This window comes from Piliocolobus tephrosceles, chromosome 1 (assembly GCF_002776525.5).
Source record: "Piliocolobus tephrosceles isolate RC106 chromosome 1, ASM277652v3, whole genome shotgun sequence".
Lineage (NCBI taxonomy): Eukaryota > Metazoa > Chordata > Mammalia > Primates > Cercopithecidae > Piliocolobus > Piliocolobus tephrosceles.
In genome coordinates, this window is record NC_045434.1 from 214,135,329 (window position 1) to 214,161,534 (window position 26,206).

Consider the following 26,206-nt stretch of genomic DNA (forward strand, 5'->3'; position numbering starts at 1 on the left):
TCATTACATTATCTTTTCTTCTTTTGTGTTATGTTTGAAAATTCCCAAAGAAAAACATTTTGAAAATAATTAAGGGATAAACTGAAATAAAACACTTCGTGCAGAAGTCACAGGTCCCTGTGGTGTGGCCCATGCTTCCCTGTCTTCTTCCATCCTCGCTCCTTCTACCACTCTGGCCACAGCAGCTCCATGTCACTCCTCCCACAGGCCAGGCATGGCCCACCCCAAGGGCCTCTGTGCCTGCTGCTCCCTTTGCCTGGAACACACTTTCTCAGACACTTACCACCCCTCAGATACTGGTGTGGCTCACCCCCTGCCCTCCTTCTGGTCACTGTTGCCAATTAGGCTTCCTAAGAGCTCCTGGATCACCCTGAATACAACAGCAATCTCCCACTTCTCAGAACTCCCGCTCTTTGCTTTACTGTCTACACACAACTTATCACGAGCCAACACATAGGCATTTGAATATGTGTTTATTATTGGTCTCCTCCTCACAGAATTTAAGGTACATGAGGCAAGAACTCTGGATCCCAGCACTGACAAAGTGCCTGGCTCAGAGAAAGCACCCCAAAATATTTATTAACATCAGAAACACACATGGCACTTATTAGGAGGCAGGAACTGTTCTAAGATCTTCATACAACTCACTTGTGAATGATCCTTTGGAACAACACAGCCCCTCCCACTGCTGCGCCATTCCTCAGGCCGTCCCTCCCAAGCATCCAGATCCTATGAGTTCAAGTACCCCAATTCCATGGAGTGTTGGAATATTAGACTATTTCATCATGAGGGTTCTTCTTCTCTCTAAACATCTAGAGCATTTAGTAACTTCAATACTAAAACCGGCAATCACAATGTCATCTTAAAATACTTGCTCTTTTTATTATGAAAGAACATAATACATTATTTTCATCTTATATACATAATATATAACAACATATATAATATGTATTACATATATTACATATGTAACATAAAGGGAACACTAATAATATATTGCAGCAAATTTAAAAGATAAAAAAATTCAGGCCGGGCGCGGTGGCTCAAGCCTGTAATCCCAGCACTTTGGGAGGCTGAGACGGGCGGATCACGAGGTCAGGAGATCGAGACCATCCTGGCTAACACGGTGAAACCCCGTCTCTACTAAAAAATACAAAAAACTAGCCGGGCGAGGTGGTGGGCACCTGTGGTCCCAGCTACTCGGGAGGCTGAGGCAGGAGAATGGCGTAAAACCCGGGAGGCGGAGCTTGCAGTGAGCTGAGATGCGGCTACTGCACTCCAGCCCGGGCGACAGAGCGAGACTCTGTCTCAAAAAAAAAAAAAAAGATAAAAAAATTCAGTAGTAATTCCCACCAGCAATCAACCACTGTTAAAATTTTCATCTATTTTCTTCTGGTTCACTGTCTCTAGATCTTTTAAATCCTTCTCACCAATATAAATCTCTTGCTTTCTTTAAAGCTATTAAAAATTTCAAAAATTAATTTTAAATGTGACTGAAAAACAAAGAGCAAACAAAAAAGAGCCCAAAACAATGGTCATTTTAGTGTACTTCACATCTAGTGACTCTTATACGTATGCTCCCAGAGTTAAGAATTATTTTTCTAGATTTTTTTCCTATCGCATTATTATTATTTATTTTTATTTTTTTTGAGACAGAGTCTCACTCTGTCACCAGGCTGGAGCACAATGATGCCATCTCAGCTCATTGCAACCTCCACCTCCCAGGTTCAAGTGATTACCCTGCCTCAGCCTCCCAAGTAGCTGGGACTACAGGCGTGCACCACCACACCCAGCTAATTTTTGTATTTTTAGTAGAGACTCCGTTTCACCATGTGTCAGGGATGGTCACGACCTCTTGACCTTATAATCCACCCACCTCTGCTTCCCAAAGGGCTGGGATTACAGGTGTGAGCCACTGTGCCCAGTCTCCTATTGCATTATTTACCTAGTTTTCTCATGAGCATGTCTCTTCTCAATCCAAAACGAACTCCTTGTGGCAAGAAACAAGTCTTATTTTTTGTATCTTGCAACAGAAGTGAGCTGAATACACAAGAATCAAACTAACTGCAAAATAAACTCAGAGCATAATCCACTGTTTCTGGCTTCCACGAGCCACTATACTTACCGGATCCTGCAGAAAAAAGGTTTCACCGGAGCACATTCATACCGTGGAGCTGCTAGAAAGAAAGATGCCTGGTCAGTCACTCCCTCTCAGCCAAGTCTTTCTCAGTGAAACAATGTCATACCATTACCAAACAACAAACTATTTTTTAAAAAAGAGAGAGAGGTCTCCTCGATTAAAATGGAACCCTCTTCCTTCATTTTGAGATCCAGTCACATCCTAGTATTTCCCAATTCTAGTATTGGCTTTGGTACTGGAACCGTGAGCCTCAGGTGTAACAGTGAGAATCGGTTTTCTCTCTTCCCCTTATTAGTTTCCATAGTTCCCAAACTGCCCATGTTCATTACCTCAAAGGTCAATGTAATGATCCTCGGGCCGGGCGCGGTGGCTCAAGCCTGTAATCCCAGCACTTTGGGAGGCCGAGATGGGCAGATCACGAGGTCAGGCGATCGAAACCATCCTGGCTAACACGGTGAAACCCCGTCTCTACTAAAAATACAAAAACTAGCCGGGAGAGGTGACGGGCACCTGTAGTCCCAGCTACTCGGGAGGCTGAGGCAGGAGAATGGCGCAAACCCGGGAGGCGGAGCTTGCAGTGAGCTGAGATCCCGCCACTGCACTCCAGTCTGGGTGACAGAGCGAGACTCCGCCTCAAAAAAAAAAAAAAAAATGATCCTTGGACATAATTATTCTGGTGGTAATATTCCATTCCATTCCATTGTAATAGTCTGGACTTTTCTTTTTTTGAGATGGAGACTCGCTCTGTTGTCCAGGCTGGAACGCAGTGGCGTGATCTCAGCTCACTGCAAGCTCCGCCTCCCAGGTTCACGCCATTCTCCTGCCTCAGCCTCCTGAGTAGCTGGGACTACAGGCGCCTGCCACCATGCCCACCTAATTTTTTGTATTTGTAGTAGAGACAGGGTTTCACCGTGTTAGCCAGGATGGTCTCACAATCTCCTGACCTCGTGATCCGCCTGCCTTGGCCTCCCAAAGTGCTGGGACTACAGGCACCTGCCACCACGCCAAACTAATTTTTGTATTTTTTGGTAGAGATGGGGTTTCAACATGTTGACCAGGATGGTCTCAATCTCTTGACCTCGTGATCCACCTGCCTTGGCCTCCCAAACTGCTGTGATTACAGGCGTGAGCCACTGCGCCCAGCCTACTCTGGACCGTTCTAAAAAATTGGGAATTCAGACTATTTTCAGCTTTTTAGCTATATAATTTTCTTTTCTTTAAGCTCTTTCCTTGGATAAATTTCAAAAAGTTGTGTTCCTAGGTCAAATGATAGAATCGTTTTATGACTTTATTGTGTACAGATAAACCTCCAGAAAACTGTACCAATCTTCAGAGTTTTATTAATGTTTTCTCACAACCCTCATGCCAATGATTTCCTGGCAATTCTGTTGATTTCTGCATCAATTTTATTGATTTATGAGGTGGTAATTCAGATATGTCTAAATTTGCCTTAGAGGCAGATGAGGGGGCTGAAATTTCTGCCCAGTGTTTGTTGACTGTATGTTATTTCCTCTGATTAGAGCTTCCTGAATATCTTTTGGGCATTTGTTCACTGAAACAAGACGTCCCCAGTTATAGGAACCATGGAAAGCTGTGAGATGCTCAAAAAATATACACTGAAGGTAGCATAAACAGTGAGAATCCAAAAGAACCAAAATATTGAATAAGCAGCCCAGGTCTTCAAACTTCTAAGAAACAATCACAGAAGAATCAGAAAGCATTAATAAAGCACGGAAGATTGGTATAATCTTCTACAGAAAACAGCCTTTACTATGAGGTCAGTTTGCTTATACCATTTATTCATCACACCAGACACCTGAACTCCAACTGCACTCACTAGAAGTCCTGGACCACTGAAAGTCAGACTACGTGATCTAAGACAGCAGACATGAGCCCATGATGCATTTCCATTCCTACGCTGTAAATATGTGATGCTTGTTTCTAAAAGCGTGCTCTGAAGACGTAATGGTCAGATCCTTCTAAGAGGTTTGTACAAGACATGTTAAACAGAAACATATTCTAATATAGGACCATAGGCTGACAACAGCTGAGTGGATTGCTTCCTAAGTCCTCTTGATGTTCTGTGTGCTCAAAGTAAGGAATCGAAGGAGGTAACACAGGCATAGCCTAGAAAGGGGGTGGCGTTAACCAACTGCTCTCAGTAAGAGTATCAATCCTTGAGATTTATAAGGCAAAAGTACAATATAAAGAGTAAACTAGAATTACATCATGCCTTATGGCATAAGTGAATTCTGAGATCCAAAAGAATTATTTCAGGGCATACTAATATTTTACATAAAAGGTGATATGGTTTGGCTGTATCCCCACCCAAATCTCAACTTGAATTGTAGTTCCCATAATCACCACATGTCAAGGGAGGGACATGGTGGGAGGTAACTGAATCATGGGGGTGGTTGCCCTCATCCTGTTCTGGTGACAGTGAGTTCTCATGAGATCTGATGGTTTTATAAGGGGCTTTTCTCCCTTTTGCTTGGTACTTCTCCTTGCTGCTGCCACGTGAAGGACATGTCCCCTTCTGCCATGATTGTAAGTTTCCTGAGGCCTCCCCAGCCATGCTGAACTGAGTCAATTAAAACTCTTTCCTTTATAAATTATCCAGTCTTGGTATGTCTTTATTAGCAGCATGAGAATGGACTAATACAGTAAACTTGTACTGCAGAGTGGGGTGCTGCCATAGATACCCAAAAATGCAGAAGTGACTTTGGAACTGGATAACAGGTTGAAACAGTTTGGAGCGCTCAGAAGACGACAAGAAAATGTGGGAAAGTCTGGAACTTCCTAGAGACTTGTTGAATGGCTTTGACTAAAATGCTGATAGTGATATGGACAATGAAGTGTAGGCTGAGGTGGTCTCAGATAGAAATGAGGAACTTGTTGGGACTGGAGTAAAGGACACTTTTGCTATGCAAAGAGACTGGCAACTTTTGCCCCTGTCCTAGAGATCTGTGGAGCTTCAAACTTGAGAGAGATGATTTAGGGTATCTGATGGAAAAATTTCTAAACGGCAAAGCATTCAAGAGGAAGCAGAGCATAAGAACTTGGAAAATCTGTAGCCTGAAGCTGTGATGGAAAAGAAAAACCCATTTTCTGGGGAGAAATTCAAGCCTGCTGCAGAAATTTGCATAAATAACAAGAAGCCAAATGTTAATCACCAAGTCAATGGGGAAAATGTCTTCAGGGCATGTCAGAGACTTCACAGCAGCCCCTCCCATCACAGGCTGAGGCCTAGTGGGCCTGGTCCAGGTCCCCACTGCTCTGTGCAACCTTGGGACATTGTGCCCTCCATTCCAGCTGCTTCAGCTCCAGCCGTGGCTAAAAGGGACCAAGGTATAGCTCAGGTTATAGCTTCAGAGAGTGAGAGCCCTATTCCTTGGCAGCTTCCATATGGTGTTGGTACTGCAGGTGTGCAGAAGACAAGAATTGAGGTATGGAAACCTCTGCCTAGATTTCAGAGGATGTATGGAAATGCCTGGATGTCCAGGCAGAAGTCTGCTACAGAGGCGGAGCCCTCAGAGAGAACCTCTGCTAAGACAGATGTGTAAGGGAAATTTGGGTTCAGTGCCCACACAGTCTTCAATGGGGGACTCCCTAGTGCAGCTGTAAGAAGAGGGCCACCATCCTTCAGACCCAAGAATGGTAGATCCACCGAAAGCTTGTACTGTGTGCCTAGAAAAGCCACAGACACTCAATGCCAGCCCATGAAACCAGCCATAAGGGAGGCTGTAGCCTGCAAAGCCACAGGGGCAGAGGTGCCCAAGGCTGTAGGAGCCCACCTCTTGCACCAGCATGATCTGGATGTGAGACATGGAGTCAAAGGAGATTATTTCGGAGCTTTAATTATTGCTTCAGTGGATTTCAGACTTGCAAGGGGCCTGTAGCCCCTTTGCTTTGGCCAATTTCTCCCGTTTGAAATGAGTGTATTTACCCAATGCCTGTGCCTCTATTGTATCTAGGAGGCAACTAACTTGCTTTGGACTTTGCAGGCTCATAGGTGAAAGGGACTTGCCTTGTCACATATGAGACTTTGGACTTGGACTTTTGGGCTAATGCTGGAATGAGCTAAGACTGGGGGACTGTTAGAAAAGCATGATTGTGTTCTGAAATGTGAGGACATGAGATCTGGGAGGGCTCAAGAGCAAAATGGTATGGTTTGGCTGTGTCTCACCCAAATCTCATCTTGAACTATAGTTCCATGTGTGGTGGGAGGAACCTGGTGGGATAGATAATTGAATCATGGGGGCAGTTTCCCCCATGCTAGTCTCATGATCATAAGTTCTCATGAGATCTGATGGTTTTATAAGAGGCTTCCCGCTTCACCCGGCTCCCATTCTTCTCCTTCCTGCCACCATGTGTATAAAGACAGGTTTGCTTCCCCTTCTGTCATGATTGTAAGTTTCCCGAGGCCTCCCCAGTCATGTGGAACTGTGAGTCAATTAAACTTCTTTCCTTTATTAATTACCCAGTCTCAGGTAGTTCTTTATAGCAGCGTAAGAATGGACTAATACAGAAGGGAAATATCCCAGTAATCAGTAATCAGCAAAAATGAAAAGGTTGAAAAGACACAGGCAGTGCTGAAGGAAAAATACCTGGGGAAAAAGTGGGAAAGACCTGGCAGACAATATTGTGTATGTCCCGTTCACAGCTGTATCTGCATCTGGACTAGTTCTTGACCCACAGTAATTGTTAAATAAATGTTTACAGAATGAACAGCTAACAAAAGCAGAGAAACAAATACAGACAATTAAAGGTTGAAAATGTGTATTTAGGAAAGGGGAAGAGAAATAAAATCAATATTTTTGAAAGATGGGAAAAGAGGTAGAAGCAAGCAGGGATGACACCCATGTTTTCTAGAGTTTATATAAAACTATTTTTAAAAGATGGGGCAATCTATAATTGGAATAAGAAACATGTAAAGCTATCCTTCATTAAATTAAGTAGTGGGTAAAAAATTAGAAATAGCAGAATTTCAGATATGAAGATAAAAAAGTTATGGAGATCTGTTTCACAACAATGTAAACATCCTTCACAGCAATGGAGTGAATGCCTAAAAATGATTAAGATGGTGTATTAGGTCCGTTTGCATGCTGCTGATAAAGACATACCCAAGACCGGGCAATTTACAAAAGAAAGAGGTTTAATGGACTTACAGTTCCACATGGCTGGGGAGGTCTCACAATCATGGCAGAAGGCAAGGAGGGGCATGTCAAATCTTACATGCATGGCGGCAGGCAAAGAGAGAGAGCTTGTGCAGGGAAACTCCCATTTTTAAAGCAATCAGATCTCATGAGACTTATTCACTATCACGAGAACAGCATGGGAAAGACGCCCTCATGATGCAATTATCTCCCACTGGGTTCCTCCCAGGACACATGAGAATTGTGGGAGTTACAATTCAACATGAGATTTGGGTGGGGACACAGCCAAACTATATCATATGGTAAATCGTATGTGTTTTTACCACAATGAATTTTTTTTTTTTAATTAAAGAGAAGGGCTTGGAATCAAAAAGAAGGCTGATACATATATACATATTTAAAGCTCTTTAAGAGACACTTCACAAAGAATATAAAATAATAAAGGATGACTGAAAAGAAATAAATTAAGATCCCACAGGACCAAATGTCACAAAGAAAACTGCAATAGGTATCTTTGAATTAGGAAAAAAAGCATTCCAGAAGGAAAACAAAGTAATAAGACTCATAACTTTCAGGGGCAAGAAAAACTGTAACACAGCTAATGATCTGAAAAAAAAATTTTTTTTTTTTCCCAGAAACAGAGTAACAGAGTTTCACTCTTGTCACCCAGGCTGGAGTGCAATGGTGTGATCTTGCCTCACTGCAACCTCTGCCTCCCGGGTTCAAGCGCTTCTCGTGCCTCAGCCCTCTGAGTAGTTGGGATTACAGGCATGCACTACCATGCCTGGCTAATTTTTGTACTTTTAATAGAGACAGTGTTTCCCCATGTTGGCCAGGCTGGTCTGGAACTCCTGACTTCAGTTGAGCCACCTGCCTCAACCTCCCAAAGTGCTGGGATTACAGGCGTGAGGCACCATGCCCAGCCTAATGATCCGAATTTTATCTCCAAAGTAAAATCTCTCATACAAGGAAATCATGAAAGAGGAAAAATGTTTAATTTTAACTTAAAGGAAACAGAGCCTTCATAGCAACTAAACCACTATATGATATGCTGGTAATGAAATAATATTTATGACATATAATCTGTGAAACAGACCTGACAAAATGGAAAAAAATGCATTGAGTCTTTATGTTATCAGAAGGTTTTAAAATGCTGTTTTCATCACATAACTTTCTGTAACAGGAATAAGAAAAAACAGATAGTTTGCATGTTTTAAATAATGTGTTAATTTCTGTACTATTCCTGTAAGAATGAAATTGATCTTGATGAGGAAAGCCAGACATCTAAACATTGGTCCTGTTACCTCTTTGGGTCCAGTTGTTCCAGAAGGGAAGCTGAGCTCTGGCAGTGTGCGCGTAGAATACCCTCACGTCTTGAGGGGCAAGCAGATCAACAAAGTGAGAAGACGCCAGGACATCTTTCTTACGATTCAGGATCAAAGCAGCCTGTTCAGAAATGTGCACTAACCTTCCAGACAGAAATGAAAATACTGCCACAAAGGTATCCTATGAAAAACATTGAAAATAAATGCAAATATTGAGGTACTCGCCAGCAATATTCCCTGAAAGGTAAATTTCTTCTAGATCTCTAACATGATCAATATCTTAAAATACACAGGCACAACCTACAAATGCAACAAAACTCCTCTAAGAATTGTCTCCAACATCCTTCTTAAATATTCTCCTAAGACCCGCACTTCACCTATTGAAGGTTCGATTTCTATGCCAAAATATATACTAGATCATTTTATGCAGACTAAACATACATATGGCACATAACTTTTCCTCTGCAAACTGTGCCTTACACCTGGGTGGACGGTGTTCTTGTCATCAACGCAGATTCTATGCTTCAAGACACGCTGAAAATTCACCTTCTTTAAGAAGCTGTCCTTGACAAACCTCATTACATAAGCATCACTGCTCTAATTTCTTCCATTACACATAAATGAAACTTATTTATAATCAGCAGTTTGTTTGCTAGCATTGGCATGCTTTCCTCTCTAGCTTTATTTTAAATATCTTAAAAGACAAATATTTTCTTAAGTTATTTTAAAAAACTCTCCATAGCACCTATTACAGTACTAGGTACACAGCAGTCCATAAAATAAACACTGTTATATTAGTAGGGATAGCTCATGTTCCACTATTACAAAATCTTTAAGTTACAATTATGTTGAGGTCTGTACAAAAAAATAAGTATCTCCACCGTATCAACCAAACATGAGGCTCAATTACTCTGTCAAACAAGAAGAGAGATTAAAAAAAGATATACTAAAGGTCTCTTCCAAAATTTTATGAAAAATGACAGCATCTCAACTCACCTGTTCTATAACATCCAGTTGTTACAACTTGAAGTAGTAGATATTGGAACTAAGAATGATATAAATAGAAATTAACAATTCGGAGATTAGAATAAGATGCGGGAAATTACTCTGCAGTGTAATTTTTGTTTTCTCTTAATTCAAGAGAGCTCGGGAATGCTAAGGAGCTAGAAGCACCTCATAACCAAAGTCACTGAACTGCACAGCACATAGAATGGGCTGCTTCTGCTTTTGGATGTTTTCTCTGGCAAGGGCGGAGAAGCTACACCATGCCTCTTTAGCAGTTCCTCCTTTGCTTCTCTCAAATTGTGGTTGCTGAAACGTTGTTATTCTTCTTAAAAACCTACATCTAGAGCAGGTCCTTAGGAAAAGTCACCCAGGTTGATATGGCAAAATGCATGAATTCTTACTGTGTTTTTGGAAGTGTGTTCTGAAGCAATAGTGGCCAGCTCCTCAAGACTGTACATGGTCACATCTGTCTGAGGTGCTCCATTCTGACTGAGAATCTGGAAAAACTCACCGTTTGCTAAGAAACACAGGGAGATAAACAGGTAGTCCAGTGACAACAGTATCTTTAGGAAACCATTTTTATCACTATCAAGCTGGATTATTTTTTTCAGATGAGAACACCTCAGTGCATTTTTCTCAAAAACAGATAATTTTCTGCTTTTACCTAAACTACTGATAGTTGTGCAAACTTAAGAGTTGATTTTATGAATTCTGCATGTTCTGGATCACAGGGAGCAAGATAGATTTAAGGTACTAACAAAAAATTTCAGATGCATACACAATATTTTTTGGAGGGGGAGCAGAAACTACTCCATCATTCAGGGACATATCATATATGATGCACTGAGGTTTGTGCTAAAGAGAATACAGCTTTAATGAAATCCCTTGAGATGTCAGAGAGAAAAAGAAAAGTGTTTACAACAGCTCATTTTTAGTTTAATAAATTCCTGATATATCATTACCACATTTTAAAAGTATGTGTACGGCATGTAAAGGTAACTATTTAGTGGAATGCATTTTTTCCCCCATAACTTCCATAGAAGACAATGTTTTTTTAAAAGGTTAGCCTTCAAAACGTGCTTATGCTAAACTCTACTCTCTTGCAACAAATGAGCAAAACATTGCATAGTTACTATACACTATTATACAGATAAAAGTTTTCCTGGTCTTTCACATGTGAAAAATTAAGACATGAATGGAATTGGCATAGATTTGCTCATCTTCCATAAAGCACGAGAAAAAGCTCAAAGTATCTGTCTGACTAAGACCCCACTGATCACTTCTCTGGCTGCTTGTGTGAGTCCTGGTGCACTTGTAGGATCGAATTTCTCTTCGGCTTGTTTACCTTGCACGCTGTGGACACAGCGGAGAGCATAGTTAAGGGCATCTAGAGTGCTTGGTTTATTGCGTCTCTCCGAGGGGAAGTATTTTTTCATTTCTTGGACAACCATGATAAGTTCTTCGGAAACTCTGTTTCGATCTTGCTGTTCACTGGAAGATAAAAAAAAATTACAACTTCACACCTATGAAGATAACAGCATCTTGCGGTTTAGGGAACACAAACTGCAAACCAGATAGGTTTCTAAGTAATCTACCGGTATCAGATCAATCACTCCACAGGCTGGTGACCCCGCTTCCTCCAGGTGGGGAACTTCAGGCAAAGCAACTGGTGAATGACAAACATTCTCCACTTACTTTCTCGTAATTCACCTGAGTCCCAACTCAGCTAACTTTTGTAACCACTTTTCTCTCCAGATACTCTTCGGTAATTTTCTTCAGTATCCCAGATCACTTCATCCTACGTTGCCCCAGTCTCCCCCTACACTTTCCCCCGGACTTAGAAACAAAACAATAAAAAGATTTAGGTCCCCCTTTCCTTGCTCCGGGAAGGACAACGAACGCATGGGGCCCTGGGCCTGAAGCCAGCGCGTCACCTGTGGCTGCTCTCCGCCAATTTCCTTTGCAGATGGAACTGGGGGCTCCACCGCTCCCCTGATTCTTCGTCCAGGGCCTTGTCCTCAGCCCCCCGTCCCCCGGGGCCAGGAGGTTCCCGGCGGGGCGTCTCGAGGTCTCCGCGGGGCTCCATGTAGGGCTGGGACAGCCCGCTGCTTTCTTCTCACTCACTTTGCAGTCGGCGACAGACACCGATTTCTCACTCTGGTCCGCGCCATGGCGTAAGAGGCGGCCACCACGAGCCAGGGGGTCACGCTCATCTCCGAGGGGCTTCTCCCTCCAGCATTTCCAAAACCCGGAGCTCGTACGACTTTCAGAAGTCCGGCCTGTGGGGAGAAGACAGGGGTGACAAGGGACAAGTGGAACGGACAGTCCGACACCAGCGGCCCGGGTGGCTGGGGCGCCCCGACCGCGCGGTCCTCACCCCTGCCCCAACTTTCCCTCAAGCCGAGGGCTGGGGCCTGTGGAGGCGGGCGGCTCGGAAGCGCCACGCTCCGGGAGCCCCCAGTACTGAGGGCCGCACTCGCTTGGCCCCTCTGCCGCGCGCGGGTGCCGAGAACTCCCGCCCGGCCGCGCACTCACCGGCTGCCCCCGCCCTCGGCCCAGCGCGCAGCAGCTCGCCCTCTGGGCCGCCCGCGCGCAGTCTCGAGGCCAGCCGCGTGCCGGGAAACAGCCGGCGCCGCGCCCCCCGCCGCCGCGTGACCGGCCCCGCCCCCGGGCCGCGCGATTGGCTGTCGGGGCCGACTCCGCGGGCCTCCATTGGCCCTGGGGCGGGGCGCGAGCCTGGGCGCCCATGTTATATAAGCCAGGGCGAGGGGGCGGGGGGCCCCCGGGGCGCGTTACATAATGCGCGGGCTCGGGCGGAGGCCGGCGTCGGCCAATCCCGGCAGGCCGGCGCGCGGGCAGGGGGCGGGGTGGCCCTGAGAGGCCTCAGGCCTGTGCCGCGCGACTGGAGTGTCCGGCCCCCTGGCACGGCGCCGGGGCGCAGCCGCTGAAGCAAGCGCAGAAATGATAGGGCCAGGAAGCTGCCAGCCACGCGGGGGCGGGACCCGGGCTCTGTGGGGCCGGGCGGGTCCGGCCCAACCTCCATGTGAGAGGCTGCCTGGGAAGGAGAGGGGAGTGAGAGGCGGGGGCGGGGGTTGCTTGAGTCGGGTCAGGGGGAGGCTGGAAAGGGGGACGGACGGGGGCGAGAGGCGGGCACGGGGGGCAGATGGGAGCGGGGGAGCCGAGAGACGTGGGGGGTGGGAGCGGGGGGGGGGGGGGTGCGGGGGTGTCGAGGGCAGGCAGAAGGGGAAGAGAGAGGCGGGGACTGGGGGCGGGCAGGGGCGGCCCGTGCCAGTTTTCTGGGGTCGGGTCCTGGAGTTTGTAGGTGGCTCCCCGCTCTCCGAGCGGGTGTGGGAAGGAGCCCAGGGTGGGGCGGGCTGCTGGCAGCGGACCTCGTCGTGCTTTGGGCGTTTTCCTGGGTTGCCACGGTTTTCACCGCCAGTGACCTACCGAGCCCACCCCAACCGCCCCCATCCTTCGCTAACTCTTTAGGTGAGTGGGGTGGACTTGGAGGAACCAGGCCGTAAAGCAGCGCTGGTAAAAGCCCACCCGATTTTTAGAAAGATTTTTTTTTTAAGACAGGGTTTTGCTGTGTCGCCCAGGCTATAGTGCAGTGGCGCGATCTCGGCTCACTGTAACCTCCGTCTTCTGAGCTCAAGCCAGTCTCCTGCTTCAACCTCCCGAGTAGCTGGACCTACAGGTGCGGCCACCACACCTGACTAATTTTTGTGTTTTTGGTAACGCTGGTCTGTGTTGGCCAGGCTGGTTTCAAACGCCTGAGCTCCAGTGATCTGCTGGCCTCGGTCTCCCAAAATGTTGGAATTACTGGCGTGAGCCACCGCACCGGTCCAGAAACAGAATTTTGACGCTGGAACTTAAAACACTTCCCTGGACTTGCTAAAATTAGATTCATTTGGCAACTGGAGGAAGACAAATGTAAAAGACACTCTTTCAGAAAAGGAAGGTGTAAAGCCCTTTAAAACAAAGTCTGAAAGCTCAGTTTAGATTGTATCTCAACACGTCAGAAATGAAAGGCACAGTGCAGAGTGCCGCCCCTCTCTGCTGCCTGGTACAGAAAAAATATTCAGTATTTGTTGGATGGATGAAATTGTATGCAAAGGAAGCGGGGAAAAGTGAAGTGGGTGAGTGTTCATGTGAGGTGTTGAATAAACCACCTTATCCTGCCGAGCGGTACTCTAGGTTGACTTGCCCTCCTCCGAAGGTGGGTTTTGTCAGACTGCATTCGTTCAGCATTTATTGCGTGCAGATCTGGGTAGGGACGCTTGGAATCCCAGGGGACAGAAGAGTGGACCAAAGTCCCTGCCACCCACGGAGTTGACGTTTTATTGAGAAACACAAACCACCCCATAAATAAGTTCATAAAACTTAAAGGGATGTGTAGAAAACAAGCTACTGGAAGGAAGAGTAACTGGGAGAGAGGTGGATGGGGGAGGCCAGAGCCTCCCGAGATCAGCGAGGCAGGCCTCTGGGAAGGCGGATTTCAACCTGAGATGAGAGGCGCCTGTCGCGGGTGGGGAAGTAGACCCTGCACAGCTGAAAGTATCTGCAAAAGACCTTTGGAAAGAAGTAAGTTTGCTGATGAGAAACCGAAACAAACTATCAGGTCTCTTTCTCCCTCAGGGCTTTCTTGCCTGTTTTCATTCATAGCTTAACTCTGGCCTTCAAGCCACACCCTGATGTTGAAAGTCTCAAGGGCACAAGTCTCTCCAGTGTCAACAGCTAGCTATACTTTGGCGAAGTACTTTGCTTGGAGAAGAGAGAGCTGGAGAGTCGTGTGAGATGAGGTCGGAAAGTTAGAAAGAACCAGACCATGTTGGGGGCCGGGCGCGGTGGCTCAAGCCTGTAATCTCAGCACTTTGGGAGGCGACACGGGCGGATCACGAGGTCAGGAGATCGAGACCATCCTGGCTAACATGGCGAAACCCCGTCTCTACTAAAAAATACAAAAAACTAGCCAGGCGAGGTGGCGGGCTCCTGTAGTCCCAGCTACTCGGGAGGCTGAGGCAGGAGAATGGCGTAAACCCGGGAGGCGGAGCTGGCAGTGAGCTGAGATCTGGCCACTGCACTCCAGCCCGGGCGACAGAGCGAGACTCCGTCTCAAAAAAAAAAAAAAAAAAAGAAAGAAAGAAAAGAAAGAACCAGAACCAGACCATGGTGGGACCTGTAATTCGGGAAAGGGACTTGGATTTTCCTGTTGTAAACATAAGCAACAGTCCTCTTCCACCTATATTATATTGTTTCCTAGGGGTTCTAGAGAAAGAATGGAAATACATTCATGGGGAAAATATCTACATGAACAAAACAGCGCCATGTGTCTGGGGATGTCCCTCACCCATCCAGACCTATCCCAGGGTCCATGTCAGCAGCCATCTAGTCTACCACATACACGGTCAGCTTGCATATCCCTTTTAAAAGACCATCTATTTAGGGAACTCCAAAGCCAAATCCTGAATTTTGGTAATTGTGTAAAAGCCAGTTTCCTCATCTATACTAAAAAGCACTTCTCACAAGGGGAGTGGTTTGCTTCTCTTCACTGGGGAATGGGGAGATGCTGGGTACTAGAAAGTAGAGTACCTAGAGAGGGGCTGGTGAGACAAGGGGAGAGACAGTTTCAGAGCTTCTAAGGGCAGGTATGGGGAGCAGCAAGGAATGGCAGTTTCAGGACTTGGATCAGGCACAGCTATTCCTCTACAAGAAACACAGGTGCCACAATCATGTTTATAAACACTTTATTTAGGTCACTACAGTGGGTAAGTTCCCAGCTAAGTGCACAGATACAAGCGAGGTATTTCTGGGTTAATGCAGGAGCCAGTGGGTTACATGGGTCTGAGCTCTGCGGCCAAGGGGCGAGCACCAAGGTTTCAGAGTCACACCCGGCCAGAGATCCTGCGCTGAGGGTGGGCTAGTGTCCTAACACTGCCAGCTGCTTTCTTCTCACAGCTAGCCACACTGCAAGGCATGTCTTCAAAAGTAAATCATTTCAGCGATGTTAAGGGAACAGATGTTAAAGAAATGGAAGTTGTGTCCTGGTGCGTCTCAGCTGTTGCTGCTTTATAAGTTCTAATAGCATGTGAACAAGAGTTTTAGAATATTCCAGTAACAATAAGCCACAGAGCAATAAAGTCTGTGTAATTCTCCCTCAGTGCCTCCTTGCCTGTTTTCTTTCATATCTGAATTCCCATCTTTAAGCTGTGTATCCTGATGTTGAGTCTCATGTATACAAGAAAAGTTTCTCCAATGACAAAGTTTCTTTGATGACAACAGCTACTTCCAGCATTCCCATCAACAGCATTCTCTGCAGTTGATGATATCAAAGCAAAGGTCTCTGGTTGGCTACTCTCTGTGAAAAGAGTCGCTCACCCCTGACCAATGCCTAATTGCAGGCATAATTTAGAAAACTGATTTAGGAAGCAGATGTGACTGCAAATAGGAAACAAACTCCAAAAAGTTATTGTTTATCTTCATATTTGGGCCAGATAATGATCAAGTTCACAGGTGGTCTTACTTGAGGCTACAGAATTGTTGCTTGCATAATTATCAGAAACATGTTGGAGTCCACAGCTGATAATCTGCCAACTGCTAGGTAAAACTCTTCTGTCTATAGGAATGAGACGGTCAGAGTCTACCTCAAACCTTCTGTAACCCCCATGCAGAATACTGAATCAGAAGGGGAGCCACACTGTCTACAGCCTTTCAAAAGGAAGAAACGCCTGTTAAGATGTAGAAGTTTCATACACAAGGTAATGATTTTAATTCTGAAGGGGCACCTTGAGTTCCATTTGGCAGGTTTCTGAATTTAACTATCAGGAATACACTTAAGGCCATTTTATTGGCATTTAACTTTTTGGCAAAAATAGAAGCTTTGGTCATAGCCATAGTTCTATAAAAAATGTTTTAAAGGAGGTTATTTCTGATTAAACAACATTTTTAGCAAGTGATACATAACAATAACAACGTAAACATCTTCAAATCTAATGCAAGAGCAAAAGCTCTTCACCAGCATCTTAAATATAGCGAGAGTCAGTAGTGCTTACAAAAAGTAGAGGGTTCTCTTCTAGGGACTCAGAAAATTATCAAAATAAGGCACAGCCTGTTGTTATCACAGATTTGTGTTAGGCAGTAGTGTTTTTTTCTGGAAGGCACAAGTTGGAAATCTGATTACCCAAAGTTTTAAAATGTGGTTCTGAAAATAATGCCAAATGACAAGGGTAACTAACTGGGAGCAATGGCAATTAATTAGTGACAACATTACATCTAGATTATAGCACTCTGGAACTTAAGAAGGCCTCTTCATCAGCCCATACGTAAATCTGTAAAGGCACTGTGCAAAATGTGGACGGGGCTGGCCTTACTTCTAATTTGGAGTGCATATTAAAAAACAAAGGCACATTTCCTAGAAATTCAACTTTAACACAAAAAATAACATTTTAGACATAACAGTAGGTAAGCTTGATAATATAGCAGGCTCTAAGTCAAAAGTCTTGAAGAGGTTTCTTGAACAGCAGTTTTGAGTCCCGCTGGTTCTTCATGAAGAGACAACCCACACTAAGAAGGAGAGACGCAAAAAGGCAGGGGAAACAGCAGGTTAGTCTCTCAGTGCGAATCCCAAGCCAACATCCAATGATGCGGTCTAAATGTGATCAGAAATTAGATTGGGCTGATTTCCTACTACTGGCTTCTCTCCATTCTACAGAGGGCTAGAGGAAGGAGACTAGAGTCAAAAGGATCCAAGCAATTGTACCTTCCCGCTAAAAGGAAACAGTATCCACTAACATCCATCTATCAATGAAAGAAGTCATGTTTCGGTTCTCATATACTGGGCTACAGATGGCAATGAGTTGTTTGAATATTATATAATAATAGTTGTGTGTGTGTGTGTATACATATATATTATTTATATAGCCTTTTTTTTTTATTATATGCTAGGCACCAACGTAAGCAATTTTTATTTATTTTATTGATTTATTTATTTTGAGACAGAGTCTTGCTCTGTTGCCCAGGCTGGAGTGTAGTGGCACAATCTCGGCTCACTGCAAGCTCCACCTCCCGGGTTCACGCCATTCTCCTGCCTCAGCCTCCCGAGTAGCTGGGACTACAGGCGCCTGCCACCATACCTGGCTAATTTTTTGTATTTTAAGTACAGACGGGGTTTCACCATGTTAGCCAGGATGGTTCAATCTCCTGACCTCATGATCTGTGTGCCTTGGCCTCCCAAAGTGCTGGGATTACAGGTGTACGCCACTATGCCCAGCCAATTTTTATATATTTACCAGATCTGTCCTTTAACAAGCAAACAAGCAGCTACTATTATTATCCCCATTTTACCAATGAGGAAACTGACACCCAGAGATATTAAATTGTTTGTCCACGGCCATACAGCTGGATGGTGGTGGAACCAGGATGGATCACAGTTACTCCATGCTTTTAACCACTACATTACATAAAAGTAAATATATGATAAAAATATATTCAGAGAAAAGAAGTGGAAATGAATAAATCTTCCCTAACTTCAAAGGATTAATGTTTATATCAAATATTAAGACTTAAACAAAACTCAAATACCTAAAACATTTATTAAAGAAAACTGAAAACCTTGGAATAAATGAACCTTTCTTTTATTTTTTTTGAGAAAAGGTCTCACTGTGTCACTTAGACTAGAGTGCAGTGGCAGGATCATGGCTCACTGCAGCCTCGAATTCCTGGGCTCAAACAATCCTCCTGTCTCAGCCTCCTGAGTAGCTGGGACTTACAGGTGTACACTACCATGCCTGGTTAATTATTAACAATTGTTTGTAGAGATACTATGTTGCCCAGGCTGGTCTCAAACTCCTGGCCTCCCAAAGCTTTGGGATTACAGGTAAGAGTCACCACGCCTAGCCAAAACTAACATTTCAGAGGGAAATTTTAATCTGAGTTCTTGTACACAAAATCAATGGTCTGTGAACACATGGAGAAGACTTTTCCAATCAGTTTAGAGAAGGGTAACTCACCGATGATGATGATGATGAAGATAACCAGAACAGTAATCCCGATTGCCCACATCTGTAACAAAACACATATCCATATTGCATTTCAAATGCAGACATAATGTGCCTGTTGAAGAGTATCATATAATATTCGTCTAGTCATTGAAAGGGAAATTCAGGTGCATACAGTCTGGAAGAATTCATAAGTTCTAAAGCCTAAAGTAAATGTTCTCAATTAGGGCCTGCTTTTTAAAAGATGTTCAAATGATGTGTGGCCTCTAGCTAGGCATTTGTTTGTGTATACAAGTTTTCCACATATGGAAAGGCTGTTCAGCTTGCCCTGTGTCTCAAAGTGTCACTTGTAAACAAGGCAGAGGACAGGATACATCTGGATCTGGTCGCAGCACGCTGACTCGCTGACTGTATAAAATCTGCTTTGGTTCGTGCTGCTGGGAGGGCTGCTTTCTACTCTTCTGTTGGGCACACTGTGACTTTCTAGCATTTCTTTCCCTTGACCTCGGAACCATTCACAGAACTACACGAAAACTAACCAATTCCAGCCCGCTCCTATGTGTTTGGGGCCCTGCTGGGATAGAGGGTTGGGAGGGGCTGATGACTGTGAGTGATTTTGGATATTCTCGTTCTACGTGCATCTTCTGAAGATCAGCCACAACACATAGAGGATTCCTAGTGCGAGGCTAGGAAAGGGTATGCAGTCAGTGTTTCAGATTCACGGTGGACCCACATTTCCATGTGGAGGAAGTCAAACCCACCTCCCAGAGTCATGAAAGTCCATTATCTGTAGCCTGTTAATTCTCTGAGAATGGAGAAGGGGGCTTAAATGTAAAGGTCAGTTAAAAGATAATTACCTTGCAATTCTTCCACCAATACTTCCTCTTCAACTTGGCTGCGCTCGTTTCAAATTGAGAAGCGCCTGCCTGCAGTGCATCTGCACGGTCGTCTAACTCAGAGAGCTTCTGGTCTCTTTCCAGAACCTTGTCCACATTAACTCGCATTATGTCCACCACCTAGATGAGTGTGATCACAACAAGTGATGCATAAAGAATGGAGGAATAGGGCCAGGTGTGGTGGCTCACGCCTGTAATCCCAGCACTTTGGGAGGCCGAGGTGGGTGGATCACCTGTGGTCAGGAGTTTGAGACCAACCTGGCCAACACGGCGAAATCCTGTCTCAGTACTAAGAGTATAAGAAAATTAGCCGGCCGTGGTGCTGGGTGCTTGTAATCCCAAATATTCAGGAGGCTGAGGCAGGAGACTCACTTGAACCCAGAGGGCGGAGGCTGCAGTGGGTGAGACTGCGCCATTGCACTTCAACCTGGGTGACAGAGTGAGACTCCGCCTCAAAAAAAAACAGAGGCACAGAGACTTCAAAGACAAGCTATGGGCACATTGTTCTTTCAGGTCAGCATTTTGTTACTTTGAGCCAAACTTTCGCTTTAAAAAAAATGAGCTCACTCTTTCATCATCAAAACAATCAGCATATTAAGGACAGAAGGGAATTTCTTTAATATGATAAAGGGTATTTATGGGAAAATCCACAACTAATATCATGCTCAATGATGAAAGACCTCCCCCTAAGATCAGGAACGAGACAAGGATGCTCATTTCACACTGCCACTCAATACTGTACTGGAAGTTCTGAACAGAGCAATTAGTCAAGAGAAAGAAAAGGCATCCAAATTGGAAAAAAAAGAATAAACCTATCTGTATTTGCAGATGATTCTCTCTATATAAAAAATACCAAAGAATCCACAACAAACTGCTAGAGCTAACAAATTCAGCAAAGTTGCAGGGTACAACACCACATAGAAATCAGTTGTGTTTCTATACACCAGCAACAAATAATCTGAAGTGGAAATTAAGGAAACAATTGTGTTTACAATAGCATCCAACAGAATAAAATACCTAGGAATAAATTCAACCAAAAGGTGAACGACTTGGACAATGAAAACTAGAAAACATTGCTAAGAGAAACTGCTGAGAGACATCATTAAATGGGAAAACATCCTATGTTCACACACTGGAAGACTTAATATTGCTAAGGGGGCAGTACTCCCCAAAGTCACTTCGCAATTTCAAAACTTAATACAAAGCTACAGTAATCAAAACAGTGTGATACTGGCGTAAGGACAAACATATAGACTGATGGAATAGAACTGAGAGTCTAGAAATCAACCTAAGCATTTATGGCCAATTGATTTTTGACAAGAGTGCCAAGGCCATCCAACAGTTTTTTCAATAAACAGTGCTGGGCCAACTGAAGAGCCAATATGCAAAAGAATGAAGTTGAATCCCTACCTCACCCTATATACAAAAAGTAACTCAAAAGGGATCAATCATCTAAGTGTAAGAGCTAAAGCCATAAAACTCTTAGAAGAAAACATAAGCGTAAATCTTCATTACTTTGGATTTGACTGTGGATTCTTAGATTTGATACCGAAATCAAGAACAACAAAAGGAAAAACAGATACATTGGACTTCATAAAAATTAAAAACTTTTGTGCATCAAAGAACATTATCGGGCCAGGTGCGGTGGCTCATGCCTATATTCCCAGCACTTTGGGAGCCCCAAGCAGGTGGATCACCTGAGGTCAGGAGTTCGAGACCAGCCTGACCAACATGGTGAACCACTGTCTCTACTAAAAATACAAAAAATTAGCTGGGCAAGGTGGTGGGCGCCTGTAATTCCAGCTACTCTGGGGGCTGAGGCAGGAGAATCACTTGAACCTGGGGCTTGGAGGCTGCACTGAGCTGAGACTACACCACTGCACTCCAGCCTGGGTGACAGAGTAAGACTCTTGTCTCGAAAAATAAAATAAGATAAAAATTAAAAAAGAACATTATGAAGAACGTAAAAGACAAGCCACAGAATGGGAGAAAGTATTTGCAAATCACATGTCTGATAAAGAAAGATTTAATATCCAGAATACATAAAAAACTCACAACTCAAAAACAACCCAATTAAAAAATGGGCAAAGCCTGAACAGACATTTCTTTAAAGACACACAAATGGCCAATAAGCACATGAAAAGATGCTTAACATCACTAATCAGTAGAGAAAGGCAAATGAAAACCCAAAGAGCTCAGTAGGATGGTTATAATCAAAATGGAAAACAAGTGTTGGCAAGGATGTGGAGAAACAGGAACTCTTGGACTCTTGCTGGTGGGAAAATAAAATGGTGCGGCTATTGTAGAAAACAATTTGGCAGTTCCTCGTAAAATTAAACATACAGTTACTATGACCTAGCAATGCTACTCCTAGGTATATATTCAAGATCAATGAAAGCATATGTCTAAACAAAATCTTTCCTGTGAATGTTTATAACAGCATTATTCATAATTGCTGAAAGATGGAAACAACTCAAAGACTCATTAACAAATAAATGGCTCAACAAATTGTGTATATATATACAATGGAATATTACTCAACCATAAAAAGGAACATGGTACAACACGTTACAACTTAAAGGAATGCGAAAAACTTTGTGCTAAGTGAAAGAAAGCAGACGCAAAAGGCCACATACTGCATGATTCCTTTTATATGACATAGCCAGAACAGGCAGATCTACTAGAAAGAGAGAGCTGATTAGAGGTAACAAGGGAATGGGAGGAAGGGGAAATAGTGAATGATTACTAAATGGGTATGAAGTGTTCTGGGGTGATGAAAAAGTTTTGGAAATGGAAAGAGGTAACCGTTGCAAAATATTACGAATATACTAAATAACACTCAATTATATACACTTTAAAATGTTTAGTTGTATGTTATGGTAATTTCACCTCAATAAAAAACAACTCTCCTTAAAATTCCTTTGGTTAAAAAAAATTCCAATTTGATTTTGTAAGTAAAAAGAAGTTTCAGGCAGGACAGAATTACAATGGGTTTCTTACTGGGAAAATCTAAAATTTTTAGAAGTTCATGAATAAAACCATCAGATCAAAACATAACTATATTATTTCACAACAGTATCTAACATAACTTTAACCGTTTTTTAGGGCAGCTAAATGCAGAAAGACCGAAACATATCTGTTGGACAGTGACAGCTTTTAGGAATGTGGAAATACTAGTCTGAATTTCTCAATCTTTTGCTGTGGTTCTCCACATACAGCACAGAACAAAAGATGAAGGTCCTCTAGCTCAAGAATTCTACAAATAGAGATTTGCCGGGCTAATGGAGTTTGACAGTATCTACTTTGTGTGAGTCAATGGACAGCCATTAGAGATGAATTCTACAGAGAGGCTTGCTTAGGCTGGATAACTAGTAAGTGGACAAAGCATTTTGATAAAAAATCTGATCAGAAGAACTGGTCTTGGCTTGAGCAATCTAAAGACCTAATCCTAACATTGTATTATCCTATTTTATAAAGTGGTCCTTGGAGAATATACTCAGGGAGTGGCGTTCATGCTTTAAGCATATGAGTTTTTATTTTTCCTGAGCTAAATGTTATGAGCAGGTATGTGATTCTACCACAGGAAAACAAGCATGAAACCTAGAAAGTCTGACTTTTGCTTAGATCTTCTAGCACAGCAGGGAGCAAAGTTCTGTTACAATTATGATACAGTCAGAATCTGCTTTACATTCACACTTTCATGATGCTTTTTCTAAACAGATTTCCAGAGTGCTCATACTTGTTTAAAATTCATATTTCCAACATTTCAGAGCAATACCTCATCTACTTGATTTTGTGTCTGCTGAAGTCTTCGATTACTGCCAGCGGCAGCAGTTGGACCTGTAGACCTGGAACATGTAAAGGCAGGAGCATGAGTAAATTACGATTGCAAATACATTTTCTTAAGTATAAACATGTTACTCTGGGACTCTCACTGTTAACAATTTCTTACATTAGAACTAAAGCAGAAAAAGAAATTCTTCCTGAAGCAATGAATAAAAGTTTTAATTACTTTTCTTCTAATTTCTCTATAATTTCCAAGACTGTCCCACCTACTAAAGGGACAAACGTGAAGGTTTAATAGGACCTACTTTGTATCCCCGAAGTATCTGATCCCACGACAGGTAAACTCTACTGTCCTTTTTTGAAACTGGTTCTAAGGCACACATCTGCTTGAACGTACTCAGTACTCTCCTGATCTTTTCATTGTGGCAGGAACTGTTTTCATAGTTATAAACAGTTATAGAATGCCCTTTTTCCAATATGGAAAAATAGATTAATTTACAGAAACAGAGTCAGGAACACTGGGATGCAGGGAGCGGTTGGTGTGAGTGAAAAGGTGTGTTGAAGCAATGCTTCCTCTTTTAGGAAGGTACTCTTTTTTTTTTTCCTCTTTTGAGAGACCGAGTTTCCCTCCTGTTGCCCAGGCTGGAGTGCAATGGTGTGATCTCAGCTCACTGCAACCTCCGCTTCCTGGTTCAAGCAATTCTGTTGCCTCAGTCTCCCAACTAGCTGGGATTACAGGCATGCACCACCACACCCGGCTAATTTTGTATTTTTAGTAGAGACGGGGTTTCACCATGTTGGTCAAGCTGGTCTTGAACTCCTGACCTCAGGTGATCCGTCCGCCTCGGCCTCCCAAAGTGCTGGGATTACAGGCATGAGCCAGCGCGCCCACCCCTGGAAAGTACTCATGTTTTAAAATCTTCATTAAAGGCTTTATTTCTCCCCATGCAGATCCTTCTTAACCACTCTGACTCTGAAGTCATTATTGGCTCCATTACTTGGAAAGTATTACTTTGGTTTTTCAGGTATAAAGTCCTGCCTCCTCGAATAGATTACAGGTTCCTGGGTCTTCTTACTCTCTTCTCTGTATCCTAGATAGCACCTAGCATGTACCTTAGTATGCAACAGTCTGATGGACTGTTTGAACAGTCACTTTACATCTGTCATGTGTCAATGACCAGGGCTACAACAGATCTCATCGCCGTCCTCACAGAGTTCAGTGTCTGGTAGATAAGTAAGGACCACGCCGTGGTGCTAGACTCTTTCCATGCATTTTCTCCTTTAACCCTCATAACTCTCTGAGGGGAATATTACTCCCATTTTACAGATGAGTAAAGTGAGGTTTAAAAAGTCAACACAGCTGGCTGCCGTACAGTTTGTTTTTAGATCAGGTCCTGTGTACCTGGGATCTAGATCTTAACCACTGTGATCTATTGACACAGCAGCCTCAGCAGGAACATTCGAGGGGGGTCCCCAACTCCTGGAAGAAACCCGGGGCTTCCTCCGACGGTGAGCAATGAACAGAATGGAGGTGGAAGAGAGGGTCCTTGTGATTCTTAATCATTAGCATTCTCTGAGTGTTACCACTGGAAGCACGGGTTTGCAAGGGCCACAAGAGCGCTTTCGCTTAAGAGAGCGAAGGCCCACGGTTAAGTGATCTTTCCAGTGCAGATGCCCCTAGCCAGGCAAGGAGCTCTTCGGCCCACAGGGGCTCAGCACAGGGCCGAGGTCCTTTCCTTCGCAACTTCCGGGGCCCAACGCAGAACTGGGCCGAGAGCGGGCCCTCCCGAACCAGGGCAGTCGTCCCCGTTCCTCTCCGGGACCTCGGGGACTAGAAGGGGAAGGGACGAGGAGCGGGGTGCGGGCGGGCGACTCACTTCCTCCGGGAAGCGCCTCGCCGCCCCGCCCTCGCCCTTTCCGCGTCCGCCCGATGGCAGCGGAACCCGCCCGGCCCGTCTGCAGCCCGAGCCCCAAGGGCCACCGCCCACCCCCAGGCCTCGGGATCCCCGCGCAGCCCCGGCCTGCGTCCGAGCGGCGGCCGGCGGCAACTGGGCAGTACGGCGATCCCAGCGCGAGCTGCCGCCTGCGGGGCCCGAAGCCGCCCGCGTCGCGTAGCATCACTCACATTTTGGCAGCTGAGGCGGCGGCGGTGGCGAGCGAGGGTCAGCAGAGCAGCAAAGTAGGGACCGGAGGCCAAGGAGATGGGCGGAACGGCGCGGCTCCGGGCAAAGACGTCACTAGGCAGGGCCGGCGGGAGTGAGCGGGGCGGAGGGGGCGCGCCGGAAGTGGGCGGGGCGTCGCGGGCGGGGGCGTGGTGGCGGGCGCGTCCAGGGCGGGGTCAGAGCGAGATGTCCCCTCCCCGGACTAGGTCACTTGGGAACTTGAGGGCCACAGGGGTCCCAGGGCGGTCCGGGCTCTGAAACGCAGAGTGCAGGTCAATACAGCTTCCTCTCCGCACCGCCGCCCGCGCTGGCGCTTGGGGACGAGGTCTGCAAACGTCGTGCATTAGGCACTGGCTGGGGACTGTGTGGATAAGTGAGGGTGGGCGCAACTCATGTTATTCTGGGCTCGGGACCATTTCTCTCTAACAGTATTAGAGACAGATGATTGGCTTCTGCAGAATGTTCCAGATTAACCTAGTGATCCTGAGGGCACCATGTTTCTCTGAGAAAGTAGTTGAAATAGGAAGTCCATTTCAGGTATTTGTCACATGGGGTTGGGTTAGGTTCCCGCATCCTCATGTTTTCCTCGGTAACACAAATATTTGTCCCTGCAGATCATATTATAATCTGCTTACGAGAGCCTTGGCATCAAGACTGTAGTTCCTTCATTTCTGTATTTTCAGGCCCTAGCACGGAATAGGTCCTCAGGTTTTGGTCGAAGGGAGGGAAGCACAAATCTG

At 44.8% G+C, this 26,206-nt stretch overlaps 2 protein-coding genes across 17 annotated transcripts in view; both read right to left on the minus strand.

Moving 5' to 3' along the window:
• The window catches only part of PER3 (period circadian regulator 3), a 62,472-nt gene extending 50,214 nt beyond the window's left edge, over nt 1-12,258 (minus strand). For 13 of the 16 annotated variants that reach the window (XR_002732227.1, XR_002732226.1, XR_002732225.1 and 10 more), the window contains exons 1-6: nt 12,162-12,258; nt 11,561-11,905; nt 10,972-11,117; nt 10,028-10,143; nt 8,601-8,802; nt 2,126-2,177 (exon numbers count right to left, since the gene is read on the minus strand). Coding sequence is in view for 12 of the 16 variants with exons in the window: in XM_023215257.1 (XP_023071025.1) it covers nt 2,126-2,177; nt 8,601-8,802; nt 10,028-10,143; nt 10,972-11,117; nt 11,561-11,712 (668 nt within the window). In the remaining 4 variants the exon portion in view is untranslated. The other 3 variants (XM_023215256.1, XM_023215249.1, XM_023215247.1) reach the window with 2 other exon arrangements.
• Nucleotides 12,259-15,356: 3,098 nt separating this feature from the next.
• On the minus strand, nt 15,357-25,575 carry VAMP3 (vesicle associated membrane protein 3). The gene is made up of 5 exons (XM_023215245.1): nt 25,430-25,575; nt 23,297-23,366; nt 19,480-19,638; nt 18,635-18,686; nt 15,357-17,189 (listed from the first exon to the last, which is right to left on the minus strand). Coding segments are annotated over exons 1-5 (303 nt in total). The 5' UTR covers nt 25,432-25,575; the 3' UTR covers nt 15,357-17,169.
• Between the last annotated feature and the right edge of the window lie 631 nt (nt 25,576-26,206).